Below are 23721 nucleotides of genomic sequence, written 5' to 3' on the forward strand. Positions count from 1 at the left end.
TAGTAAATGTGTATCACCACCGAGTTCTTTGGGAAAACAATACGGAGTTCAAGATAATAGGTTACAGCTGCATCAAATGTTACATTTCTGGTCTAAAGGTGAATGCAGCATCTAGTCATGACTACAAATAGGAATTTGGGAGAGAGCACAAAGTTTACAGCCACTGTGGACTCTTCAAAAACTTAACCTAGCTTCAAAGCACAACTTTGTATTAAGGCACCCTTACGGAGTGCCTTCAAATGACTGAAAATGATAATGTGAGGGGCACAAAGTGAAGCTGGAAAACTGGAGGCAGCCAAATTATTAGGTATTTAAGACATGGGAGAGGCTGTCCTTACAAGACTGACCAGAGCAGCAGCAAAAAGCAGCACTAGAAAAGAGCTGAACAAGTCTGAGAAGAAAGAGAAGCAGTCTTGCTTTTGGCAAATCAAAATGTCCATCTACTCATCCCTCCTAATCATATGCAAGTGATTTAACAAAATGATTTAACAAAAATAGCAAAACCAAAAAAAAAAAAAAAAACCACCAAAAAACACCAGAACCTTTTTATCCCTCTAACCAAAGCTGGAAGATGTTCCTTTGGCCTCCTGAGATAAAGTTGGTAGTATTTCTCCCAAAGGAGACATTCAGGGGACCCACCCTTATGTTATTAGGGCTGATAAGCCAGCTTTCAGAGATCCTTTGCTCTGCCTTAGATCAGTTGAACAAACGTACCAATAACAAGCACAGCAGTTACTCCAGTCCCCTATCTATGCCCACCTAAAAGAAGAAAACATCTTCTATCATAACAGTTCAGTGTCCTTTGTTTTGTACTGCCAACAGCTTCAGAGAGAGGGATAAATGAACAGAGCCCTGTCAGGATATCCTGTCATTCAGTTAGGAAGGGTTTATTCAGCTTTGCAGTGAAAACTTTCAGCAAATACCCTGCGTTTTGGAATTTTTCCTGCCTGAAGGCAAGCTTTGCATGCTGTATCCTTCACTCATTTTCCTTCAGGAAGACAAGAGTCCTGTTAAACTATTTGCCTAAGAATGCCGAAGAAATAGCACCTCTAACGAATGACCATTTTATGTCAGAATTTTAGTTCTCATGTCTGTAGGGCTCTGAAGGAAAAAAATCAAATTCTTCACAATGGAAAAAAATCCAGTTGTTTTATTCTTTTTGGCTTTTTTGGCTGCAGTGAAACCATGTTTGACATCGCAAGTCCCAGATGAGGTAAGAAACAGCTTTTTATTTAAGTAATGAATTATTATATGTCTGTATTACACTATAGAGGTGAGGGTTGCTTCACTGTTATAGAGAAAATAGTTACCAGATACTGTATCTTATAGAAGAACAACCCACTTCGGCAGTCAGTGATGCCTATGACACTGAAGCATAAACGAAGAGCTCTGTAATTCAGTCCTCTGAAATAACAGAAATGCATCTGTTTATTCCACATGAATATTTGGCTCAAAGAATACATCATAAGTACACTGAAAAAGTCTCTAAAAATGGCAAACATGTAAAAAGACTGTAGCTGACACACTCATCAAAAGAAAAAAAAAATTAGAATTTCTGATAAGTCAGAAGATGAAAGCAGAAATTTTTCCATAGTGAACATTATCCACTCTACTAACCACAAGGATGAAAAGCTATTCCAGATAGGTGGGGGGAAATAATCTATGGAATTGAGCTATTGGAAGTAATTGTACAAAGTTCTAAATTTAAGTAAAAGATTTGTAGACTTTTGGGGAAGTGGTGCATTTATCATTACAAATCCTATGGATCTGCGGGATTCCACAAAATCTGTTTTCTCATAGAGAGGCAGAAACTGTTGGGTTACAAATCTGAACTAGGAGTTCAACAGTGAAACATTCACTCATTTAAACTACCTCTCAACATGAGGCTTTAAATTAACTGTGTTCTGGAGAAGAAAACACTTGTTGAAGAGGAAACAAAAGGACAGGGAGATGCAGGGGCAGTGGGAAGATACTCAGGATTTTGTTTGTCTGGGTGTTTTAAATGGAGAAATACTTTGAAAGGCACAGACAGGTACTGGAAAGTGTGTTAAACTTGTTTGTCTCTAAAAAAGAGCCACTAAAAAATCTCCTTTCTTTCATTTTCCCTAAGAGCAAAAAGGGAAAATGAGGAAATGGGAGAAAGTGGAAATAACACCACCATTCTAAAACAAGTATTTTCTTATAGGTGGTAGTAGAGAAATGGTATAACCTATTTTTCTTTAAATTTTACCTTTTCAAAATGTCTTTGAATTTTCTTGTTCCAAAAATGAAATTTTTGATAACAACTTCTGCAACGAGATAATTCCAGCCACTCCTACCAACAGCTTTTTCTCTTCTGAACCTAAATATCCTACAAGCCCAGCAGTTTATCCAGCCTCAGACTCTTAATGGCGTACCTCAAGCACCTGCAAGGAGCAGGCCTTCAGTAGCATACTTGGTTAAGGACTCATAAAAATCAGCCAACACCCTGAGTTTATGATTCTTCAACACTAACCGTACTGATTTGACTCAGTGGTAAGGCTCATAGCAGTTAAGGTGCCCCAACTGCGCATTTGTGCTGTGTTGGTTCTTGCTCTGGTGCATGCATCGTCTCTCATTAAGGATGGTCCAGTAAGGTGGTTGCACTGGTGCTGGGCATCACGGTTTTGAAAGGCCTGAAGTGTTCAAGCCCCCTCGTGTTGGTGCCTCGTGAGGTGGTTTTGGATGGGAAGCAAGGTGCAGATATGCGCTGGTTTGAGTTTGTGGGAGCCACCTTAGACCTGAAGCCCAAATAGCTGAATCAACCCAGTGCCCCACTAGCGCCTGACTCTGCCAAGAGGGCAGGGAGGCTGGTCAGTCCTCCCAGCACGGCACTGCTCACCACTGCTTTCCCAGCTGTCTCATCAAGCTGCATCCACATTATACCCATATCTGGAAAAAGGTCTCTTCTTTATTTCAAAGATGCCTGAAATGCATCTGCACAAGAGTAAGAGGTTTCACTACCCAAATCCTTGAATATTACCCAAATCCGTTTTCAACAGTATATTTTAAAAGACTAAAATTTGACAACTAAGTAGGTGTGGAAATGTGCATGTAACTGGGTGATACCTATCAAGGAGAGTCCTTCAGAGCTTATGAAACTTAATCTCCTTATCAGTGCCTGTGATACATCCCCGCAATCTTCACTACTGAAATGTGCTGCTATCACAAACACTGAAGGAAGGATAAATAACAAGGGGAGAAATGTGTGGGATGAGGGCTTCATCCAGGACTAACAAGGCTGTGGCACATGTAGAAATCCTGCCCAAGGTGCCAGTGTACCCACCCAAGCCAACCACGAGCTTCTGCAAAGAAGCTGCAACATCCCACACGTGCCCAGAAGGTCCAGTACCACCTGGACAGCACAGGGCTGCGTTTGCACATACATTGTTTGGGAATCCCTGGGCATAAATACTGGAGGATATCCATTGAGCAACACATAACAGCACTGCAATGGGCTCCATTCTTGGAAATGGTGGCTTCGAATACACCCTGCATAGCGAATGACCTGAAGCTCCTGCTATGATGCTGCTACACAAAGGGTTAACGGCCAGTTTGCCAAGAGAAGACCTTGCAGGGGGAGTGCGCAGGTCCCATTCACGTGCACAGGAGTTGCCCAGACAGCCTGTGTCTGACTGCTGATCATCAGGTGGGCTACTGGCAAACTGGGCAAGCTCCAGAGGAAAAGCTGGGAGATCTCAAGGACTGGGAAACAGAAGCCATAGTAGAGAATCAAAGAAATACTAATTATTTAGGTGCATAAAAAAAATGTGCTTTGATCTCAGACAGTAAGTGTTTATAGGAAGGGAGGAGTAAACTCTGTAACAGAAAGATTCCTACCTGCTGTGCAAGCTACAAAAGAGCAACGGCTGGAGAATGAAGCAAAACCACCACAGACAAATTACAACAGAAGCAACATACTACGGCTTGTTTCTCCACAACTGACCATTTCCAAATCAAATGAATGCTTTCCAAAAGATCTTCTTGTTCAAGAAGCATGCAAGAAGTTCCATTATCCTGTATCATTGTGGTGCTTTGACCCTGGCTGGATGCCAGGTGCCCACCAAAGCCACTCTATCACTCTCCCCATCCTCAACTGGACAGAGGAGTGAAAAATATAACAACAGGCTTGTGGGTTGAGATAAGCACAGGGAGATCACTCAGCATTTACCGTCATGGGCAAAACAGACTCAGCTTGGGAAAAATGTAATTTATTGCCAATTAACTGAGAAAGGAGTACTGAGAAATAAAACCAAATCTTAAAACACCTTCCCCCCAACCCTCCCTTCTTTCCAGGGCTTAACTTTGTTCCCGATTTCTCTCCCTCCTCCCCCCAAGCGGCACAGGGGGACAGGGAATGGAGGTTGGTGTCAGTTCATCACACAGTTTTATGCCACTCCTTCCTCCTCAGGGGGAGGACTCCTCACATGCTTCCCCTGCTCCAGTGTGGCGTCCCTTCTCGCAGGAGACAGTCCTCTATGAATTCTCCAGTGTGAGTCTTTCCCACAGGCTACAGTTCTTCATGATCTGCTCCAGTGTGGGTCTCCTTCATGGGGTGCAGCTCTTCAGGAACGGAATGCTCCAGCATGGTTCCCCCCCCCCCCCATGTGGTCACTAGTAGCAAACCTGCTCCAGTTGGGCTTCTCTCTCTCCACAGGCCACAGGTTCTGCCAGGAACCTGCTCTGATGCAGGCTTCCCACGGGGTCACAGCTTCCTTCAGACATCCTTCCAGTCTCACGTGGGGTCCTCCATGGGGTATAGGCAGTCATCTCCTCCACCGCCCATGGGCTGCAGGGGGACAGCCTGCCTCACCATGGTCTTCACCACAGGCTGCAGGGGAATCGCTGCTCTGGTGCCTGGAGCATCTCCTCCCCTTGTTTTTCACTGACCTTGGTGTCTGCAGAAAATGTTCCTCTTGCATGTTCTCACTCCTCTCTCTCGCTGCAATTGCTGCTCCGCAACAACTTTTTCCCTTTCTCAAACACGTTATCCCAGAGGCGCTACCACCGTCGCTGATTGGCTCGGCCTTGGCCAGTGGTGGGTCTGTCTTAAAGCCAGCTGGCATTGGCTGTATCAGATATAGGGGAAACTTCTAGCAGCTTCTCACAGAAGCCACCCCTGTAACCCCCCTGCTACCAAAACCTTGCCATGCAAACCCATTACAATCATGCTGGTATAATTGTCCTCCTGGCTTTACAATCTAGGAAACTACTTATAACAACCACAGACAACTATTAATATATATATAAATATTTTCAAATGGAGGATGCTGCTGAAACTGACACCTACATACATATACACACGCATACACACACACAGTGGGCAGGTACAGTTTTTGGCCTGGTAATGATTCAGACATTGCCTTAATTAACTACTCAACTGCTTAATTGAAATCCCATTCAGAGAGTTAATTTCTATTCTATTGTGCCAGATAGGAAGTCTCTCATGGTCAATATCGCCTGAGTGAGTTAAGATCACTTAAATGGGTCCATACTTAAAGAACAGTGGATAAGTGTTTATCTTGGAACAGAAAATGGAACACTTCACAGTACTTCCTCTCTAAGAATGATGATTTCATTTATCACTTTTTGTTGGTTTTTAAAGAACATATTTTGTATCAGATCGTTTCTCACCGTTTGTGAATTATGAACTTACTTCTACAAATACTCACCAGGAAGAATGAAGATGAAGCCAACATTAGATGGAGTTCAGCAAAGACTTTTTGCTTTAAAATAGGTTGACTCTTTCCATAGTAGGAAACAGACGCTAGTTTTAGTATATGGTTATTTTCAAATCTATGATTTCTATAACCACAGTCTACAACATCACTGCTGTGACAATGTACTAAGACTTTTCTCCTTTCTACCGCCTTTTCAAGTTATTTGTCAGATTTGCATTCTTGAAACTGGGACCCCCACAGTAAAGGGCACAATCACTTGGCATTTGAGCCAAAATATGGCCAGGTTTCCCAAGCTGGGCTGGTTCCTTCCGTGGCTTTCTGCAAGTAAAAAAAGAGAAGGCTGTTCTTCTCAGTGTGCTCTGCTGGGGTCAGGCCCATAACTTCCACCAGATTTGAATGCAGAGCCGGACATCGTTCTTTCACTCCAATTTGAAAATACCAACCATAGTCCTTTAGCTCAATTCAGTGGTACTGATAATATAAAATCCACTTTTGAGAGGAAGAAAGGCTTGTGCTGTGCTCTGTGTGCACAGAGCCATGAGAAACTTCCTCCACACCTCATGTTTAGCTTTCCCATTGAATGGAGAAGGCACTTGCCAGCACTTGCCTTTTTCCATCCTGCTTTGAGTTTGTGAGGCAACTTCAGCACTAGCACTCCACGGGCTGATCCTGTCTTAGTAACCTGGCTTTTAAGTCTGCTGAACTTAGCACTTGTTGATATTCTTAGGAGGAATATGATGCTTGGAAGGGTTTATCCTGCAGTGGTTGGACATATTTTGTGCAGACGAGACTATTGCAAAGCCCTCATACATGTTCTACTACCTAGTTTAGCTTCAAAGCAGGAAGCTGCTGCTGAACAGGGTAGAGCTTGCGGCCGTGAGCGAGAAGCTGACTTAAACGTGTCATTTTTCAGCAATGCCACTGGAGGCAGAGTTAAACCAACTCAGCACTTTTTGCTTCTTTTCACTTAATCTTCTATTACAGATGAAGAAGCAATGTGATCAAAAGCTGCTCATTCGAATGAAAACTGAATGTGTACCTTGCTCGTTAAACCTTGAAACCCAGTGCCCTGCTGGTTACACCAAGATTACCAATGGGACTGGGATACCGGACTGCAGGTATTGTTTCTGTCAGAGCTTTTCACCATGAATAATGTTCTCCATAAATTAGAAAATGTTAATTCATATTACAAATTTTCTATTCTCTGCAACCTTCTTAAGGAGCATTTACAATTTGCTTCACAAACTCCAGAACTCAAGCTGCACTCAGAGTACTTCAAGCTTGATGTTAATCAGCAAATGGTATAAGAGGAAAATAAATACTGCTATCGATGGCCTGTCAGATTTTCTTTTGAGTGATATCACAAAATCACTTCCTTGTTTATTCTCCATGCTTGATATGAATGTTATGTAAATACCTTATGATAAATGTATATTATCATATAAAAGATATTTATATATTATTCATATCTTGTATTATTATAACAGATTTTTTCAAACTGCCGGACTGGGGAGGTGTAGGAGGTGAAGGGCAGGAAGAAATACCTCAAAATAAATTTGAAATCTTGTCTTTTAGGTTGAAGAAAAAATAAGTATTTTAGGGAAAGTATTTTAGGGAAAATGTAACTATTTTGAGCTTACTTGGCATTTAAAGAACGTTGATATTAACTAATTTTTAAAACACTATTTCAAATCAAAACTTAGAGAAAACTGCTGTATTTCAGTTGCAGAAATGAAAATAAATAAACAAACCGTGCAAATGAAACAGCTCCAAGGATCTTTTTAGACCTTGATGTGCAATGTATGTTTTAATGAAGAAAAAAAGGGAGATCAACACAACTAAGCTTAAAGTGCTCTTGTCTGACACTGAAAAGAGAAGAGGAGGTTAAGAATTTCATTTTTTCCCACAGGAGGCTTTTAAGTACTTTAAAACAGCTCCAACTTCTTTTCCTTAGGTATTATCTAGAAATTAAAACACACACACTTTCTTTCCCTGGATGTCGGCATCATTGTATGAAGGAATTTGAACAACCTGAGTGTTGCCAGGGACACTGGGGCCCAGACTGCATGGGTAAGCTTTTTTTTTTTTTTGACAGAATTTGAGTAGAAGTAAAGCAGTGATTTTTCTTCTTTTCCGAAACTATTGCCATGAGAAGTTTGCTCCTCAGAGCTTATTATAGCGGTAAAAATAAACAGCAGTTTTCAGCCAAAACTTACAAGATTTGGAGAAAAACACATATTCAAAACTTCATTTAAACAGAAAAATTCATAGAAAAAAAATCAAAAAACTCAAGGAACCCCCTTGGTTTTGAGAATTTCAAAACAAATCATTTTAGTCAATGCCTGCAAAATGACTTTTCATTTAGGAGGATTCCGACAGTGATTTAAAAAAATTAAAATTTTCAAACCCCAAATTTAAATGTTTCATTTCATGTCAAAAATACCCTTATCTGAGTCCAAAATATTCCAAATCTCTTTAATTCTTTACTTTTTGGTGCAGGAAGGGTCTTTTTTTTCAGCTCAAATTCAAACAGCTTTTTCCCCCAAGTTTTTTGAACCACCAGAGAATTCTAAAAGCCATTACTAAAGCAGAGGTAATCAGGAATGCCTCTCCTCCCGCTGCCTTCTTCCTCAGGAAAAGCCTTTCAGCATCTCCACAAGTGCATCAAATCTCAGGCTACTGAGGTGGGCATCAAGACCCACAGAGGAAGTTTCCCTGCCCAGCCAGAGCATTTCCTCCTTTAGTTAATGGGGTCAAGGTCTGGTTCAATGCCCGTGAAGTCCTTTTGTCCACAAAATAGATTAAAAACAAATCATTTTAGCCGAAGATATGATTTAAACACCAGTCATTTATCTACTAAAGCAAAACAGTCAAATCCCAACTTATAGCTACTTCTATAGAAAAGACAGGCAAATAGCTGAGTATGTAGCGTGTGATCATATCTTCTTCTGAAGATCACCACTTGTGTGCTGAGTTACCATCTTTCCACCAAACACAGCCTAAGTGCCTGGTCGGAGGAAGGGACCACTACGTGTGATCATCATTCCATACTTTAGGGTGGGTGCTCTGGGAGGCCACGCAAGGAGCATCAGTGTTTCTAGAGAGTGGGAGAGCTCACTGCCCCTGAGCCAGAGCTCTGTCCGTACCACTACAAGCAGAAGGCTGCAGGGCCAAGGAAGCTTTCTCTTCCTTTGGACAAACTTCCTGGCCCAGAAAAGGAAAGAATCAAGGTCTCAGCATTGTTTCTGCTGTCATTTGGAGGAAGAAAATAGTTCTTTGCATTATCGCAGTCTCTTTAAGAGCATAAGTCACTCCTTGAAATGTTCGGAGGAAAGACAGTCTTTCCTGAGATCAGAGAAAAATCCCTGACTAGGGCTTTACTTCACATTTAGCATCTGATGGCAATGACAAAATTAGGTCTTAGATAGCATTCTGGCTTCCTTAAACGATAACGCGTGCTAAAACACACAGTGTGAATGAAAGATGTTTTGTTCCCTTGCCTCCTCATAAAGTGCCCAAATCAACCAGCTGCACACCCATCCCTCTGTGAAAAGGTGTCAAGGAGAAGGGGAAAAGTACGGGGAAGGAAAGGTCCAGGGGAAAACAGCACAGACTTTTAACACTGCCCGTATCATCTGACCACAGATACCACAGCTGGTGGAGCTCAGATGTCCCATGTGTGTAACTGATGGGCTTCAGTGGGAGCTACTCGCTACCCCAGCTCTGGGCAAATATTTGCGTGGCTCCAAAGAAAAGCCTGGGTACAAATGGAAAGGTGCACAGTATGGGCAATTGAGTAGAAAGGACTATAAGAATAACAAAGAAAAAAAATGAAAAGGAAGGGAAAAAAGGCCAAGAGGAAAGATTTTAAACCTAATTCTGTAAAATTACATGTCTAAAACGCATCTTCTTTACAAGTTCTACCCACTGCTTCAGCCTCCAAGGAGTCAAGTGAAGTAATCCAAGAGGCTGCATTTAAAAACACTTGGGAACTGCTGAATTAAACTCTATGAGGCAAAAAAGCTGATAGATTTAAGCTCTTTTGGCCTAGATATAAAGATTCAGCCTTCATACTCTGACAGCTGTAAAAGCTAAGCAGAAGCATTTCTTTCTTACTGCTTTTTAAAAAATGTCTTCAACAAAGCAAAGGTCTTGCTTCTCCCCAGCACTGGGGTGGCAGCAGGTGACTCTGCCAGCACCACTCCAGTGTCCCAGCACTGCCTCTTGCAGCCCTGCCAGCCGGGGGGAAGCGCTTTATCTGTCTGACCAAACTCCTACAACAATACGGTGATTTGGTAAACTTCTGATAAAGCTGTGCCTTGGTGGTGGTATCAAAACAAGAGACAAAATGTAGTGAAGACAAGCAGAAGTGTAATGAATGGCAACTACAAAAATACTCTCCTGCCAGCAATCTCAAGGTATCCTTTCCTAGAAATTATACCTTAAAATCAGAGTTGTTTTCTCTGTGTTTGCACATTCATTAAAAGCATCAGTGCAGGTAAAATTGTTTCCATTCAGGGCAAACATTAAACAGTTTGCATCCATGTCAGTCCTAAAGATGAGATTTAGCTATCGCATGGTAGCCAGACAACAAGATTCGCTAAAAGCGACTTTAAAGATTAAAGTATATGTATTTATTACTTTGCCTCATTTCTGGTTATTTCATCTCAATTCTTAATAATCTTTTTATTTAAGCACATATAAGAATAACTGCACTGAAATTTTCACCTTTAAATTTATTGGTTTTTCACAAGAAGCTTGCTCAGATCCAACAGACCTCACAGATTCATCATCAAGGAATAAATTAAGAAGTAGTAACAGACTGGTATAAAGCCAAAGTCATCACTAAAATTAGGTGTATGCGTATACACATCCACTTATTTGCTCATCACTGTCCAAATCGAGTTCGTTTTCATGAAAACTTCCGCATCACTTAAACACTCTAAATCAGGATTAAGTTGCTTAGTGGGATCATAAATCCAGTGCTGCCCATTTCCACCCACACAGAACAAAGACTCTTTACAAGCAATAAATCTAGAAGTAAGGTACAACAGAGAACCTGTGAGGGCAGTAGGAGTTTGATACATTTAGATACCACCTGCATCATGATTATGGTACCTAATGGAAACTCAAATTAGGGAAGGAAAGGCTTATGGAAGGGAGTTAATAAATCATTTCCACCGAGAGGCTGCACAACTATAAAAAATAAGGATATCTCTACAGGGGAAAATACCTGACAGAACAATCTGACTAAAAATTACTGTAATATGCATTTCCTATAGGCAACCTTCAGTAAAAATTTGAATATTGAAAAGTTTCATCCAAAAATTAAACTAGTTTGATTTGGAAATGCAGTTGTTGTTTCTTATCCTCTCCTGCTGGCTGGGGTTTTTGGTCAGACTCTGTCCCACCTGCTGTACCACCACCTATAATCATGGGGTTTAGCACCAGAGGATCTGAAGAGTATAGCACATTTTGGCACACAAGTTTTACTAGTGACCACAGCCCATTGGACAGAAATGTGCTACGAGATACCCAAATTTAAATTTCCAAGATCATTTGAGTCAAATATCACAGTCTTATGGGAGGAAAAGGAAAAACTTTCCACATAAACCAAATGCAATTTGTGGGGAAACGAAAAAAGCTTATTTAAACCCTAACTTAGCATCAAATGCAATTCTGACAGCAAATTTTCAACCAATCAGAGTTCTATTACCATATGCAAGAAGTGGTCAGGCAAACTCCACCTCTACCAAAAAACCTACCAGTTTAGAGTGTCTGCAAACAAAGGTAGATCAGCAGGGGAAAAAATCAATAGGGTACTTTAGAGTAAGAAAACTATTTTTGTGCAATGCTTCTGTGCAAGCCACTAGCTTAAGTTCCCAGACTAGAGAGGGTGATGGTTTCTGCTGAAGCTGAGATTCTAGCCAAGAGATTCAGGCAGCTGCAAAACAGCAGCCATTACTCAAGTTCCCTGTTTGGCCCCAAACCCTGCAGCCTCTGAGGTTGTCACCTCTAATGTGCAAGGGGAGCATAAGGGTCAGAGCGAGCTGACTGATGGCTTAAATATTGTCATTTCTAGCGTGTCCAGGAGGAGCTGCGACACCATGCAATAGGAGAGGACGCTGCTCCCAGGGTATAAATGGGGATGGAACATGCACTTGTCAGGTACGTCCTTTCTCTTATACAAAAAAAAAAATATAACAATAGCATGCAAGCTCTGCTAAGAAAAAAATGCACATTCCATTGTATACAGACATTAAAAGAAAGTATTTCAGAAACAGCAGAGTTGATCCGCTTGGAGTTCATTTTTAGCTTGGGTTGCACTAATCTTCACACTATTTCTACAGACTTGAGCATGTTTGGGTGAAATTGTTTAAAAGATTTTCCATCTTGCCTTCCTGAAACAGGTGGTTTGAGTTCCTCCATTTTTTAAAGTGTGCTGTTACTTACGACTTTTTGCCCTAATTAGAAAGTACTTATACTTGGGACCATACTCTGAATACAGTGTTCCTCTGCTGAGAGTGCGACATGCAGTGCTTAGTAACTTCATCCAAAAAGATTAAAAAACCTCCTCAAACCATACATTAATCTTTCTACCTCCCCCTCTACTGGTTAATCTTTCCATTACATCAAAAGCACAGCTGGGAACGTGTAAAAAGAGACAGGGTGAGAATTAGTCAAAAAATACAACCTAACAATTGTAAGAATGATTTGGGCCTTAGGCTTGATTACTGTTCTTTATTGTTAACTTGATATTCAGAACATCTGATTCGAAGTGTAAGATTCAAAAACTATTTCTAAAAAAGGCAGAGAGGGGGGGAAAAATCATTCAAAAGACAATGATTTCTAGATTGCAGTAGTCATTTCTGATTTGCTGATTGAACCTTTCGTGTTATTTTCTTTTGGCAGCTAAAGATGCTGTTTTCAGGCTGCTAAGCATATATCTATCTGTATAGAGACAGATGAGAAACTTAAGTTTTGATTTCCATTCTGTAATTCACAGAAAGGGTTTGGTGGGACAGCCTGTGAAAAATGTGCTGAAGATAATTTATTTGGTCCTCACTGCACATCAGGTAAGTTTGAGCTCTCTACTGAAATGGGGAAAAGAAGGTGAATGAAAGCTGTATTCAGACACTAAGTAATCACAGTGAAATGGGTAGAGTGTCTAAGGGCTTCCCATCAAGAGCTGCTGTCTGCTTCAGGGAACACAACAGGGAAAGAAGATAGGCAGCTACTTAGTTCTTCTTTCGCATTGGAGCTGGATTCAACTCAGAACTGTACAGAAAACACTCTCAGTGCAGTGCTACAAAAATATCTTTGGTCTTGTCTTAAATATCTTTGTTATAGCCAACAGTCAAATAAATTAGGAATCAGGATCATCTGTGTGTTCCTGCAGGTATGCCTCCCTGTTAGCCAGTTATCAAGTTATCCGCTTTTCACCTTAGATTATGGATTTGCATTTATTTGACCTGAATATGGGAGATTGTTATGATACTTAAAATACTGGGTGGGAACGTATCAAATGCATAATTTGTAGTGGCTTACAGTGTTTTGGTATGGTTTATAAATACATCTACAAACTGTATTAAGTAGCAAATAATAAGGACCATCTGTATTAAGGCATGAAATATTCAAGTGGTATTTAAGTCTTAAAAAAGGCCATTTTGAGTCAGGCCAAAGGTCCTTCTAATCTAGCATCACACAGTGGAAGCCAATAGTTGATATCTAGGGAAAGAATTGAAGCAACCAGAGATTGCATTCAAATTGTAGTGTTTAAAGGCTCCTCCGGGATCCATCCTCCATAAATTATCTACTTTGTCTGTGAGTCCAGTATTCTGTGTCACAGAGCTCCATAATTCAGTCAAAAGTGTGGAAAAAAGTCTTTGGCTGGTAAATTATTTCATTGATTTGCCATAATTCTATTAGGAGAAGCGGGTCATTGAGGGAGGGATCAGAGCTACGTGCACTATTGAAAACGTATATATATCACAAGTGTATATATTTGTGTGATACTTTCCAGTTTTTCCTGTTTCTTAAGGATTTCTAGTATGTTACTCACCTTCCTAATCCCTGCTGAACATTAAACCAAAAAAAACAGAATACTGCCTGAAAAATAACATTAAGAAATGTCTCTTTCTTAAGTGATAATAGTTGTTTATCTCTAAGTAAAACTCTTTTTGTTCCCTCAAGATCTACATAAAGTTACTTCTAAAGAGAGTTACAAATGGCCTTAATTTAAATAACCTGTGTTGACCTTTCTGCACTAATTCTACACGACTGCTGACTCAAAGGCCCTTTTTCCATCAGCTGTCCACTGGATGCCAGTGTTGATACACAGAAATGTAACTGAGCCAACATTTTCATGAAAACAGGGTACTTGAGTGAATTCAATATTGTAAATGCAATTATTTTCCAAGAAGCTACCAGAGGACTCAACTGATATTGTTAATTTTATTATAATATATTAATTTAATATTAATTAAAGCATCATTTTGCACTTCAGCTTTCAGATATTTGAGCTCCTCCAAGTTTTCTAAGCATCTATAAATACTGTGCATTTGTGACTAACTGCTTTTCAGCAGTATGTTAGACATTCCTGGTTTTTATATTAGGACTACTAACATAGGCAGAATGTTAGTAATTAATTAGTGTAGGTGATGTGCATGAACACAAGGAAGAGGATACGCTACATCACTGCAGCTTAAACCTGAAGTCACAAATACAATTCTGTACATCTTAAAGGCATTTCCAAGTGTAACTATAAAGGTCCTTTTTAAAAAACATCATTACCATAACCGAAACATTTATAACTATAAAGCTTTTTAAGTATGCTTAAGGCTTCAAAAACCACTCATAAAAGGGTCTCATAGTCGCCTCGACTCTGAATACAGCATCTTGGATATATATTGTGACAAGGTTTATAAGCAGAAGTGACAGAATATAGGAACAGGACCAGAAAAAAGCCTGAGACCTGCACAGTGATTAATCATTCTTTTAACTAAATAAATTCTGTTTAGGGAAAAAAAAGGTCGCAAAATTCGTCTCTTCTGGAGGTGTTTGAGCGAGACAAACAGAATTGAAGCAAAAACGAGCAATTTGTTAACAGTTATAAGAATGGTCTCTGTTACACATTATATTCCATTTTGGCTCAAGACTGTATATCAAATTTTACAAGATTTTATGGTATTAGCAACCAGTCAGTTTATAATTCTTGTCCTGAAGATTTTCAGGTCCCAGGCTATTAATAGCTTGCAAAAATCAGTATGTTATTTACTGACATATGCAACTGAGGGTATTGATCTTCTTGTCAAAGGAAGCCTGTAAATTCAGGAACTCAGGTTAAAGCTTGGTTTGGCCCAAGCTGTTGGCCAGGATACTATTTGCTGCCTGTAACCACTAGCAATGTCTTTCTGCACACCATTATTATTCAGTAAAGCCAACTCATCTCTCCATATAGTTTGTGACTGCGTTCATGGAATATGCAACAGTGGAATTACAGGGGATGGAAGATGCACTTGCTTGTCTGGATACAAAGGGCTCAGCTGTGATCAGCGTAAGTAGATGTTTTCTGTGTAAGATATATTCAAGAGCTCTGATACAGTTAGAGTTGGAAAGGGCAAATGTAAAATTAGTCTCAGGTCAGTCACACTAGAGCAACTAAACATACACCAAACCTCAAACACTGTGTGTGAGCTCTCATAACCATCATCACCACTTCAGTCGCTGGAAAAATGATGGTAGCAATGGGATTGATGGTCCCTATGTCAGGAATACTTTGAACTAGTATATCGCAGGTCACAATGCCTCCCAGCACAGTATGCAGATGCAGCTTAACCTATTACCCTCTGTGTCTCAGCAATAGCTGAATGCGAGGACTTGCAGTGCCCTGCAAACTCCAGATGTACTACCTCAGGCGAGGATGGAAGACAACTGCAATGCACGTGTCTGCCCAACTACCATGGCGATGGTACACAATGTGAACGTGAGTAATTTTCATGTCCACCGAGTTCTTTGTATACAACATCATTAGTATTATAGTTCAGATATTGAGTGCACTTTTGAACAAAATCTCACCATCTAATCATTCTCAAGTTCATATCCCAAAGCAGTCTCGTGTGCACAAACTAGATTCCTTCAGGATGAAACTAAACCCTAAAAAGTTCTTCGGAAGCACATCAGTCAAATTGCTAACAAGCTTCAGTCCATATGACCAGACTAAAGCTAGTAAAACCCCTTGAAATACATAGTGTGGATACTGGGTCATCAGTGCTTACAAATCCACTCCTATCACGTCCTTCTACTTCCTAAAGTTTAACCCCATAGTTTCTAATCAACAGCTGCTACCAAGGGCTTATATTTATTGAATATCCATCATGTGGCAGCTCAGCTTCACTGCTAAGCATAAACTCCACAGACAAGTAAAGCTCATTTTAACTTTCCTATTTTCCATGAAGACTTCTCAACTTGCCATTGAATGTTCAAATTAAGTGTACTACAAGAGTCCAGACTTTCTTTTCTTTACTTAAATTATGTCCTACAGCACCAGCTCTTCCTTATAGACCAACTGCAGTGAAGAAAATGGTTGTGTCTGATGCTGGAAGCACTATTTAATAAATGTTGGCTTGGATCAGGCCACAAATACAATACTTCTTATCCTGTCTGGGAATATTTACATTCAATCCTCATGGTCCTAACTATGGTGTCAGCCTCACTGAATGGGCCTGAACACCATCCAAGACATCAGAAAGTCATTCCTCAGGGAATGTGAGGTTCTTCTAGTAAGCAGCATGGATGAGCAAGACACAAAGAAATTGCAGCGACCAGCAAAGCAGGAGGGTGATAGTATCCCTACCTCTTTTGGGGTTTGAATTGATGCAGCCTGCATGGATGCTGATACTCTGTCCCAGTGTCTTTAGATAATGTGGTCACCTGTGGCTTAAGCCAGTGTGTTTTATATTGGACTGGCTGAGAAGCAGAGGACAAGCAGCTCCAGGGCAGCTAAGTACGTGAGGATAGCAGTTGCTGCCCCAGAGTCAGCTTGGAGGTAACATTGCTTATGGTCAATTTGAGCACATGAATGCACGTGTGTGCATGGTTTCATACCAGAACAGAAGAGAAAGCTTGAAAGAATGAAGCTGAGCATTTGCCAGCTCTCTCAGTCACAGCTGAGGGGGAAGAAAGGGAGAAGGAGAGGGGAAGACAGTGAGCAGCACCATCTTTTTAGGTGTCTGGGGCCTGTCACCTTCTAGCTAAAATGTGTGCTTGACCATACCCTAAGCTAGACACAAAGGTGTGAGATGATGGTCTTCAAGCACTGCTGGATTTTGAACAAAAACATACAATGCGGTTGCCTCAAAAAAAATGGCTTATAGAAATAACTAGGGAGCTTCCAGTCCTGAAACTACAGCAGCGTGAAAGACTCAGCTAAAGTATTGTCGACCAGTTTTCTGTGTAGTTGAACAGATGACATTATATTGTTTAATTACAGGAAAGAAAACAGCGAAGGCCTATTGTATTGAGAAATATTTTCCAACTGATCTAACACACATTTAAAGCTTGTACAGAGCTCATATCACCTACCTGACCTTCTCTAGTTAAAATCCACCACAGAACAAGGAAATAGTTGTGATATTTTAATGAGCACATTACATGTTTTAATCTGTTTATAACTCAATTTGCCAAGTTAAGAGATCATTTCTGTTCAAAAGCAAACAATTGGTTGCTACGTTAGCATAAACACATTCCTCCCTTCTGTCTTCATGCCGCCACAGTACTTCAGACTTGGCTGTTATGAGTAGTTTAGTCTACACGGGCTTTGTTTGGCATGGAGGTGCTCTGGCAAATTCTTGCCTTCAATTTGGTAAACACGAGCAATAATTCATTTACTTCACTTCTTTTTTCGTAAGCTATCAACCCATGCTCTGAAACAGTCTGCGATCCTAATGCCAACTGCATTTACCTCGGACCAAATCAGCACAAATGTACGTGTCGAGAAGGTTACAGAGGGGATGGTCAAGTCTGCTTACCCATAGACCCTTGCCAAGCAACATACGGGAATTGCCCTGCACAGTCCACCCTTTGCATATATGACGGTCCAGGAAAGGTTAGTGTTGAATGAGTGCCCCAGATATTTCCTATGTCAACTGCCTAAGACGAAATAATGCTTTCTTTCCAAAAAGAGCCATGAGGGTACAGGAACAGGCCTAAGGGAGACCAAGATCTACTTCTAGCTTTGGCATAAGCCCTGCCGTTGATCAGGAGTGACTCCTTTTACCTCCCTTCTCAATGTATCTATATCATGTTTCCCCCTGTGAAAACTGGAATGGCAATAGTGTTCTTTTTTCCTGTAATATTTTGGTTCGGATTTGCCTCCCTAAAACAGAGGCACTGAAATTAATCTTCTCCAAGAAAAATTTTGTCTATCTGACCACAGGGGGCTGATAGGGCCAGTAGCCTCCTTACACACGTACCACAGATACACATCTACCACAGATACACACCTAAAGTTAGTGTATTTAGGAAAGAAGTAATCTGGGTCTCTGAGACAACCAATGAAAGGCACTGTATAAAGGCTCCATGTTATTCACAGTGTTGGGAACTGATTCAGATTTCTGTGTGTAAAACTCCCACCATCAAGAAAGCAAGACTTCAGAAGACCATGCCTGTTTCACCCAAATACCCTGAAGAGCCAGAAAGGGGCTCAGTCACCCTGGGTTGTCCGGCAGTTCACAGTCATTTCAGTTGCTCCTCTCAGGGGTGTCTCAGTGAGCTGCATGTGGCTGGCACACACAGGCTGGTGCGTACAACCTCGTTCATTAGTAGTATGCTTTGGCACTTGTTTTGGGAGGCAGAGGGCTGTGGGAACAGAGGTAAAAAAATTTGACTTATACACACTGATTTTAAAGGTACTCTGGTTACAGAAGTTAACCTATAGGGCTTTATCTGAAGGAAATTTATCTGAGAGTCAGTAGTAGATATAACCTAGAAGACAGTTGTGTAAATATGGATAAGCTTTATACTTGCATCTAAATTCACCATATGATTAACTAAGCCTCACTGTCTTTAAACCCTAGTTCCAGAAGTATGCTGAAATCCACAATTTGTGCATGTCTAATTTTTCTCTACCTTCTCCCATCCTTCTGATTTAGTCCCACTGTGAATGCAAGGAGCATTACACAAACTTTGTACCTGGGAAAGGATGCAGCATGACAGACATCTGTGAAACAAACAACACCTGCCATAAAAAAGCTAAATGCTCAATGGTTGCACCTGGACAGATTATGTGAGTCTTTTTCCTTATTAAAGCTTTCACGCAGTTTCTCCCTCCTCCCCCTAGTAAACCAGCTGCTAAAACATATCCAGTGGATGAACACCTCCTGAAGTTATCTTTAATGGTTTCTTTATCAAGGACAAATCACAAGATTTAATGGGGTTAGGGTCAGGCAGTTAGCATAGCGTTCAGTTTCATCAGAACAATTGCTAATACCTACTAAGTTTTATTTTTATAGCACTCAGAGGTCATTTCTACACTAGTAAATAAAAAGGACCAAGAACTCTTTTCTGTTCCTCAGGGCAAGCAGCATCATCTGTCTCACAGCTAAAGTTTCTTCTTCTTCCAAAAGAGTAACTGCCTCTTGGCAGCAGTCCTTGGCACACATTATCCCTTCAACTGTGCCTGGGCACTGCCTGGGAAAATACTACTTGGTGTGGGCCAGAAACTTGCCAGGCAGTATGCTAAAAATTAGTCAGTGTTACTTACGATGCTGGAGCCCTGGCTCTTTTAGTATACTAATATTAGGGAATCTGACCCCCACGCTGTAAAAGCAACACCAACCTCAGCAGATTCCTTGAAGTCTTGAGACAAGCATGTGAGAAACTGCAAAACCTCTGTCAGAGTTTGTTTTCCTGTACAGAAATTTGTTACACAGATGTTAGGAGGAAAGTCAGTTTCAATGTTAAACTTAACAAAGTTATCTTAAACCAAAGAATTTGGATTACATGCTTTTATAGGCAAGGGATGGCTAGTGTTGGGTGTAAAGAGATGTCCCTGAAATGTTAGTTTTCAGGAGCTGAGAGTTTGAATGTGAAAGGCAAGACAGGCTATCAGTTGTAACTTGGGAACAAGTTATTTACCTATAGATCTATCAACAGAAAGCATTCACTCAGGAGAGTATTCTTATTGCCGATTCTTGCTTCACCATGCAACTTTCACTTACAGTGTAGTATCAACATAGGTTTTATGTCAGCTATTGTGCATTTCAAACAAGTTTATCTAGAATAATCCCCAGTTCATTTCTAGAGCATAGTATACTACTCAAACTGCACTTAGTATATACCTATACCATACTTATTATAGTATACCACTATACTGCACAACATGAGTTGAAAATTTAAAATAAAATCCCATATCACATAAATTGACACCTTTCCTTCCTAATTTGTCACTGTTTCACTGTTATAACTGAATTTTCAACAGCTGAGGAAGTTTTGAGAATTTCAGAACTGGAAAATTAAAAATTTATTACTGGGGAGGGAAACAAACAATCCAAATGCTTTGCACATCATTCATTCAATGACTTTTAACGGCAAAAACAAATACAGAAGAAAGGGGTGGGATTCAAATCAAATATAAAATTATCTATTTGGCAAATAAAGAAACTATACTGAATACACAAGGAAAATCCTTTTATGAAAGAGGTACTTCGGAAAAAAAAAAAGCATTGATTGGTAAACGTGGGCACAGTAAATTGTTTCTGATAAATGACAGACGCTTACTGTATTTTGGCTTCATCCCAGATTTTAAGTGTATTTAGAAGGGCTTGTTTTGGTACATTTTTTTACTTCTAAAACACAAAGCTGTAACAGAGGCCACAGAATTTCTTTGCTTCCTCTCTTTTGTTTTTGGTTTTATTTTTATTGAAGACACAGTTGTGCTGTTAGCTTCCCCCATATAGTAACTTCTACTTTCTCCAGAATCAAATTATATTTTACAGGAATAAATCTCTCCTACAGACAAAAATGTAGAAAAGACAAATATTTCATTTGTGAACATAACACAGCAACCTCCTGGAAAATCAAGATTGTCTCTGTTTTCTGTTCCCATATAGATCTTTCCTGAGTGGGTGCTGACACTTTCCATGGCATTGCTTCAGCACAGTAATTACGTTCAGCCTTGCCCAGAAGCTATGAAGCTTCAACTGGTGCAGAATTACACTATGTATTAGACCATAACCTCTCCAGTTTCCAAGCAGAACTGGCTTTTAAGCAGCTAAACTCAATTATTTTCTTTTTTAATCCCCATCTTATTTTTACTGACTGTGTCTTCAATGTAGAAATTAACAACTTCAAAAAACAAAACTCCTCCATACAAGTTTCAGGTAAAATGGAGACAGAAAGCTGAGCTCCCCTTTTCCAGAGAAATACAATTCTCTTCCCTTTCCTGAGTAAGCTGAAGAAGTGACAGTTCCCACCTTTTTCAGTCCTGCCTATGCTGTCCATGCAGCATATCATGAAAACATCAAACAACCGAGTTTAAATAGTCCAGCAGGGTTTGTTGTAAAGCTGTTCCTCTTTAGAGGCACCCAGCCCATACAGTATTCAGTGCATTCAAAGCAAAACCTATAAAGCCATATGCAGTACAAGTTGCAAACCAGATCCTCCAGACAAAGCTAAGACAAAACTGATCTAGTCTATCACCCAGCTGGTCCTTCCCAAGCCCAGCCACACAGAGTAAATTACTCCATCAGAAGGGCTAGGGGATAGAGAGGTTGAAGGGTTCAAATCCCATTCAATAGCTGCTAATCGATAATTGCCAAATGCTTTCCTTTGGCAGTCAAATCCAAACTGCATTACTGGACGCCCACTCAGTTTATAATGAATACTATCCTCAGAAAAGAAATTTCAAACTGTTCAAACTTTTGTACCCCTGGAAATGATAGCCAAAAAACTTACTATGTTTAACCACCTGCTTCTTTATGACTATTTGCTGAAAAATAGAGGAGAGGTTTATTTGGAAACTTTGATCTGATTTTTGCAATATTTCAAGGTTAGTTTCTTTTTTCAACTAAACTATTCCTTGGCTCCTTTGAAGCCTCATTTTTTTCTTCTCTGCTTAGAAGTGAAGGGGACTGTGTATATCAATAGAGCAGTATTTACCCCATCAGAAGAAAGTGGTCAGCTCCCAAGGAGGAGCTGCTCCTCTCTCCCAGCCCTAAACCCTTCATCTGGGCTCCACAATCACACCTTCTGTTCAAGAGATCCTCTTAAAAAGAAGATGGCTCACCATCAGAATTGCATCCTAAAAATTTAAGATGCTTTTAGACCGCTATTTTTACCCAAGACCAGAAGGAATCAAAGCTTGAGCCTCTGGGCCAAAATACCAGCACCCCTCAGAGTCTATATGCAGCCCACCCCAGATTGCAGGGATTGTGGGGATGTTCAACTATTGCTATTACCAGAGAAATGCTGTGGTAGAGACCGTACATGGGAAACAGGACATGATTTGGCATCAGGTTGATACTACTGTGGGGTGTGAGTGGCAGATGTGTGTTTGTAACAGCGAGCACGTACAAACAATTAGGTCATTAGTTATATAAAGAACATCTTTTGCTCGCGTGGAGTAATATTCCTTCTCTAACGATGCCTTTAGAAAAACTATCCAGAGAGATGAATCATTATGGATAGGGCTTATACAAATACTGAACATGCCGGAGACTTAATTAGGAAAGGCACTATTAAAAGCCAGTGTTTGGCAACACGTACCACATAGTTGTTTAGCCTCCTAAATAGAGTTAGAGTTTCTTTCTCTGCGCCCTACATGTTGACAAGCACCTGCTTTAATTTTAGAACTAAAGATGAGTAAATCACTGAGCTGACACCACCAGCCAGTCCCCCAAGCACAGCCAAGCAGAGGCTGATTTTCTGAAGACTGCAACATAAAGAGCTGAGATTGGCAAGACCAGCAGGCATCAATGGCCCCTCAGGTTGAGGCGGCCTTGAAGAGTCCAGATGTTTTAGAAAGTACTAACCACCTCCCCCAGTGAACAGTCAGGCTCACACAAGGTCAAGGCACACACAAGTCCTAATTTCTCTTTGAAACATGCAACCATTTATACCCATCAGCACCTAATAGCATGTGTGAATCACACCGACATCCAACAATTTCTTCCCCACCTTTCTCATGACTCTGAGGTCTTTATGAGACAATAAAGTTCCATTGTCACGAGGGCCGTTTCCCCTCTCATAAGACAGAAAATATCAGACTGACACTTGTGGTGGCTCTTCCATAAATCTCCTTTAGATGTTGCCTTAACTGCAACACACCACTTCAAATGCAGCCATCCTAAGGCAGTGAGGACATTGAGCCCATCTCAAGGCATTGCCTGTCCCTCTCATGGACACTGCAACCCGACTGCTTTAGACATAGGTAAGGCTAGGCCAACCATACATCACTGACACCTCTCACAGGCTGGAGTCCCCAGAGAACAGCCAGGGAGTTACAGGTGAGATGTTATTTCCAGGGCAGAAACAGTAACAGCACAAAGCATACGTCTGAAAAAGCATGAGATTTCATGCTTCAGAAAAAAAGAAAGATAATATTAAAGTACAAATACCATTGCCCAAAATGGTTGCACTACTTAAAGAGCAGGGTAACAAACAACCACTTTGCTTTTTGGAAGGACTGACACCCCTGCCTGCCTTTTTCTATGAGTCCTGTATAGCTATAACAAGGACTGATGAGCTGCCATCACCCCCTTCATACATAAATACTATTAATCCTGCCGAGTCCCACGTAGTAAGTGGGGGCTTCACACAACTGCCTCCTCACTGCAAGGATGGCACCCCACACATTTATGCTGTAGCCTCTACTTGCCCACAGGCAGTCAGATTCAGTGGCTTTCTGGACTGTAGCAACCACAACATTTGGGGACCAGTGGCTGCACCACAGCCAGGGTTGTCAAGTAGCCCCCATTCAAAGAGGCCCTGCAAGACAGACACTGCTGCCTCCTGGCCCAGCTGA

General features: G+C 40.7%; 1 protein-coding gene across 1 annotated transcript in view; it reads left to right on the forward strand.

Moving 5' to 3' along the window:
- The first annotated feature begins 1129 nt into the window (after positions 1-1129).
- Positions 1130-23721, forward strand: part of STAB2 (stabilin 2) — an 87430-nt gene continuing 64838 nt past the window's right edge. The window contains exons 1-9 of the mRNA XM_086468242.1: positions 1130-1213; positions 6684-6817; positions 7654-7769; positions 11782-11867; positions 12706-12775; positions 15160-15255; positions 15559-15684; positions 17609-17805; positions 18851-18984. Of these exons, the coding sequence (XP_086324368.1) occupies positions 1130-1213; positions 6684-6817; positions 7654-7769; positions 11782-11867; positions 12706-12775; positions 15160-15255; positions 15559-15684; positions 17609-17805; positions 18851-18984 (1043 nt within the window). The remainder of the gene's footprint in view (positions 1214-6683; positions 6818-7653; positions 7770-11781; positions 11868-12705; positions 12776-15159; positions 15256-15558; positions 15685-17608; positions 17806-18850; positions 18985-23721) is intronic.

The sequence above is a fragment of the Leptosomus discolor genome, chromosome 1, assembly GCF_034619465.1.
Source record: "Leptosomus discolor isolate bLepDis1 chromosome 1, bLepDis1.hap2, whole genome shotgun sequence".
Lineage (NCBI taxonomy): Eukaryota > Metazoa > Chordata > Aves > Leptosomiformes > Leptosomidae > Leptosomus > Leptosomus discolor.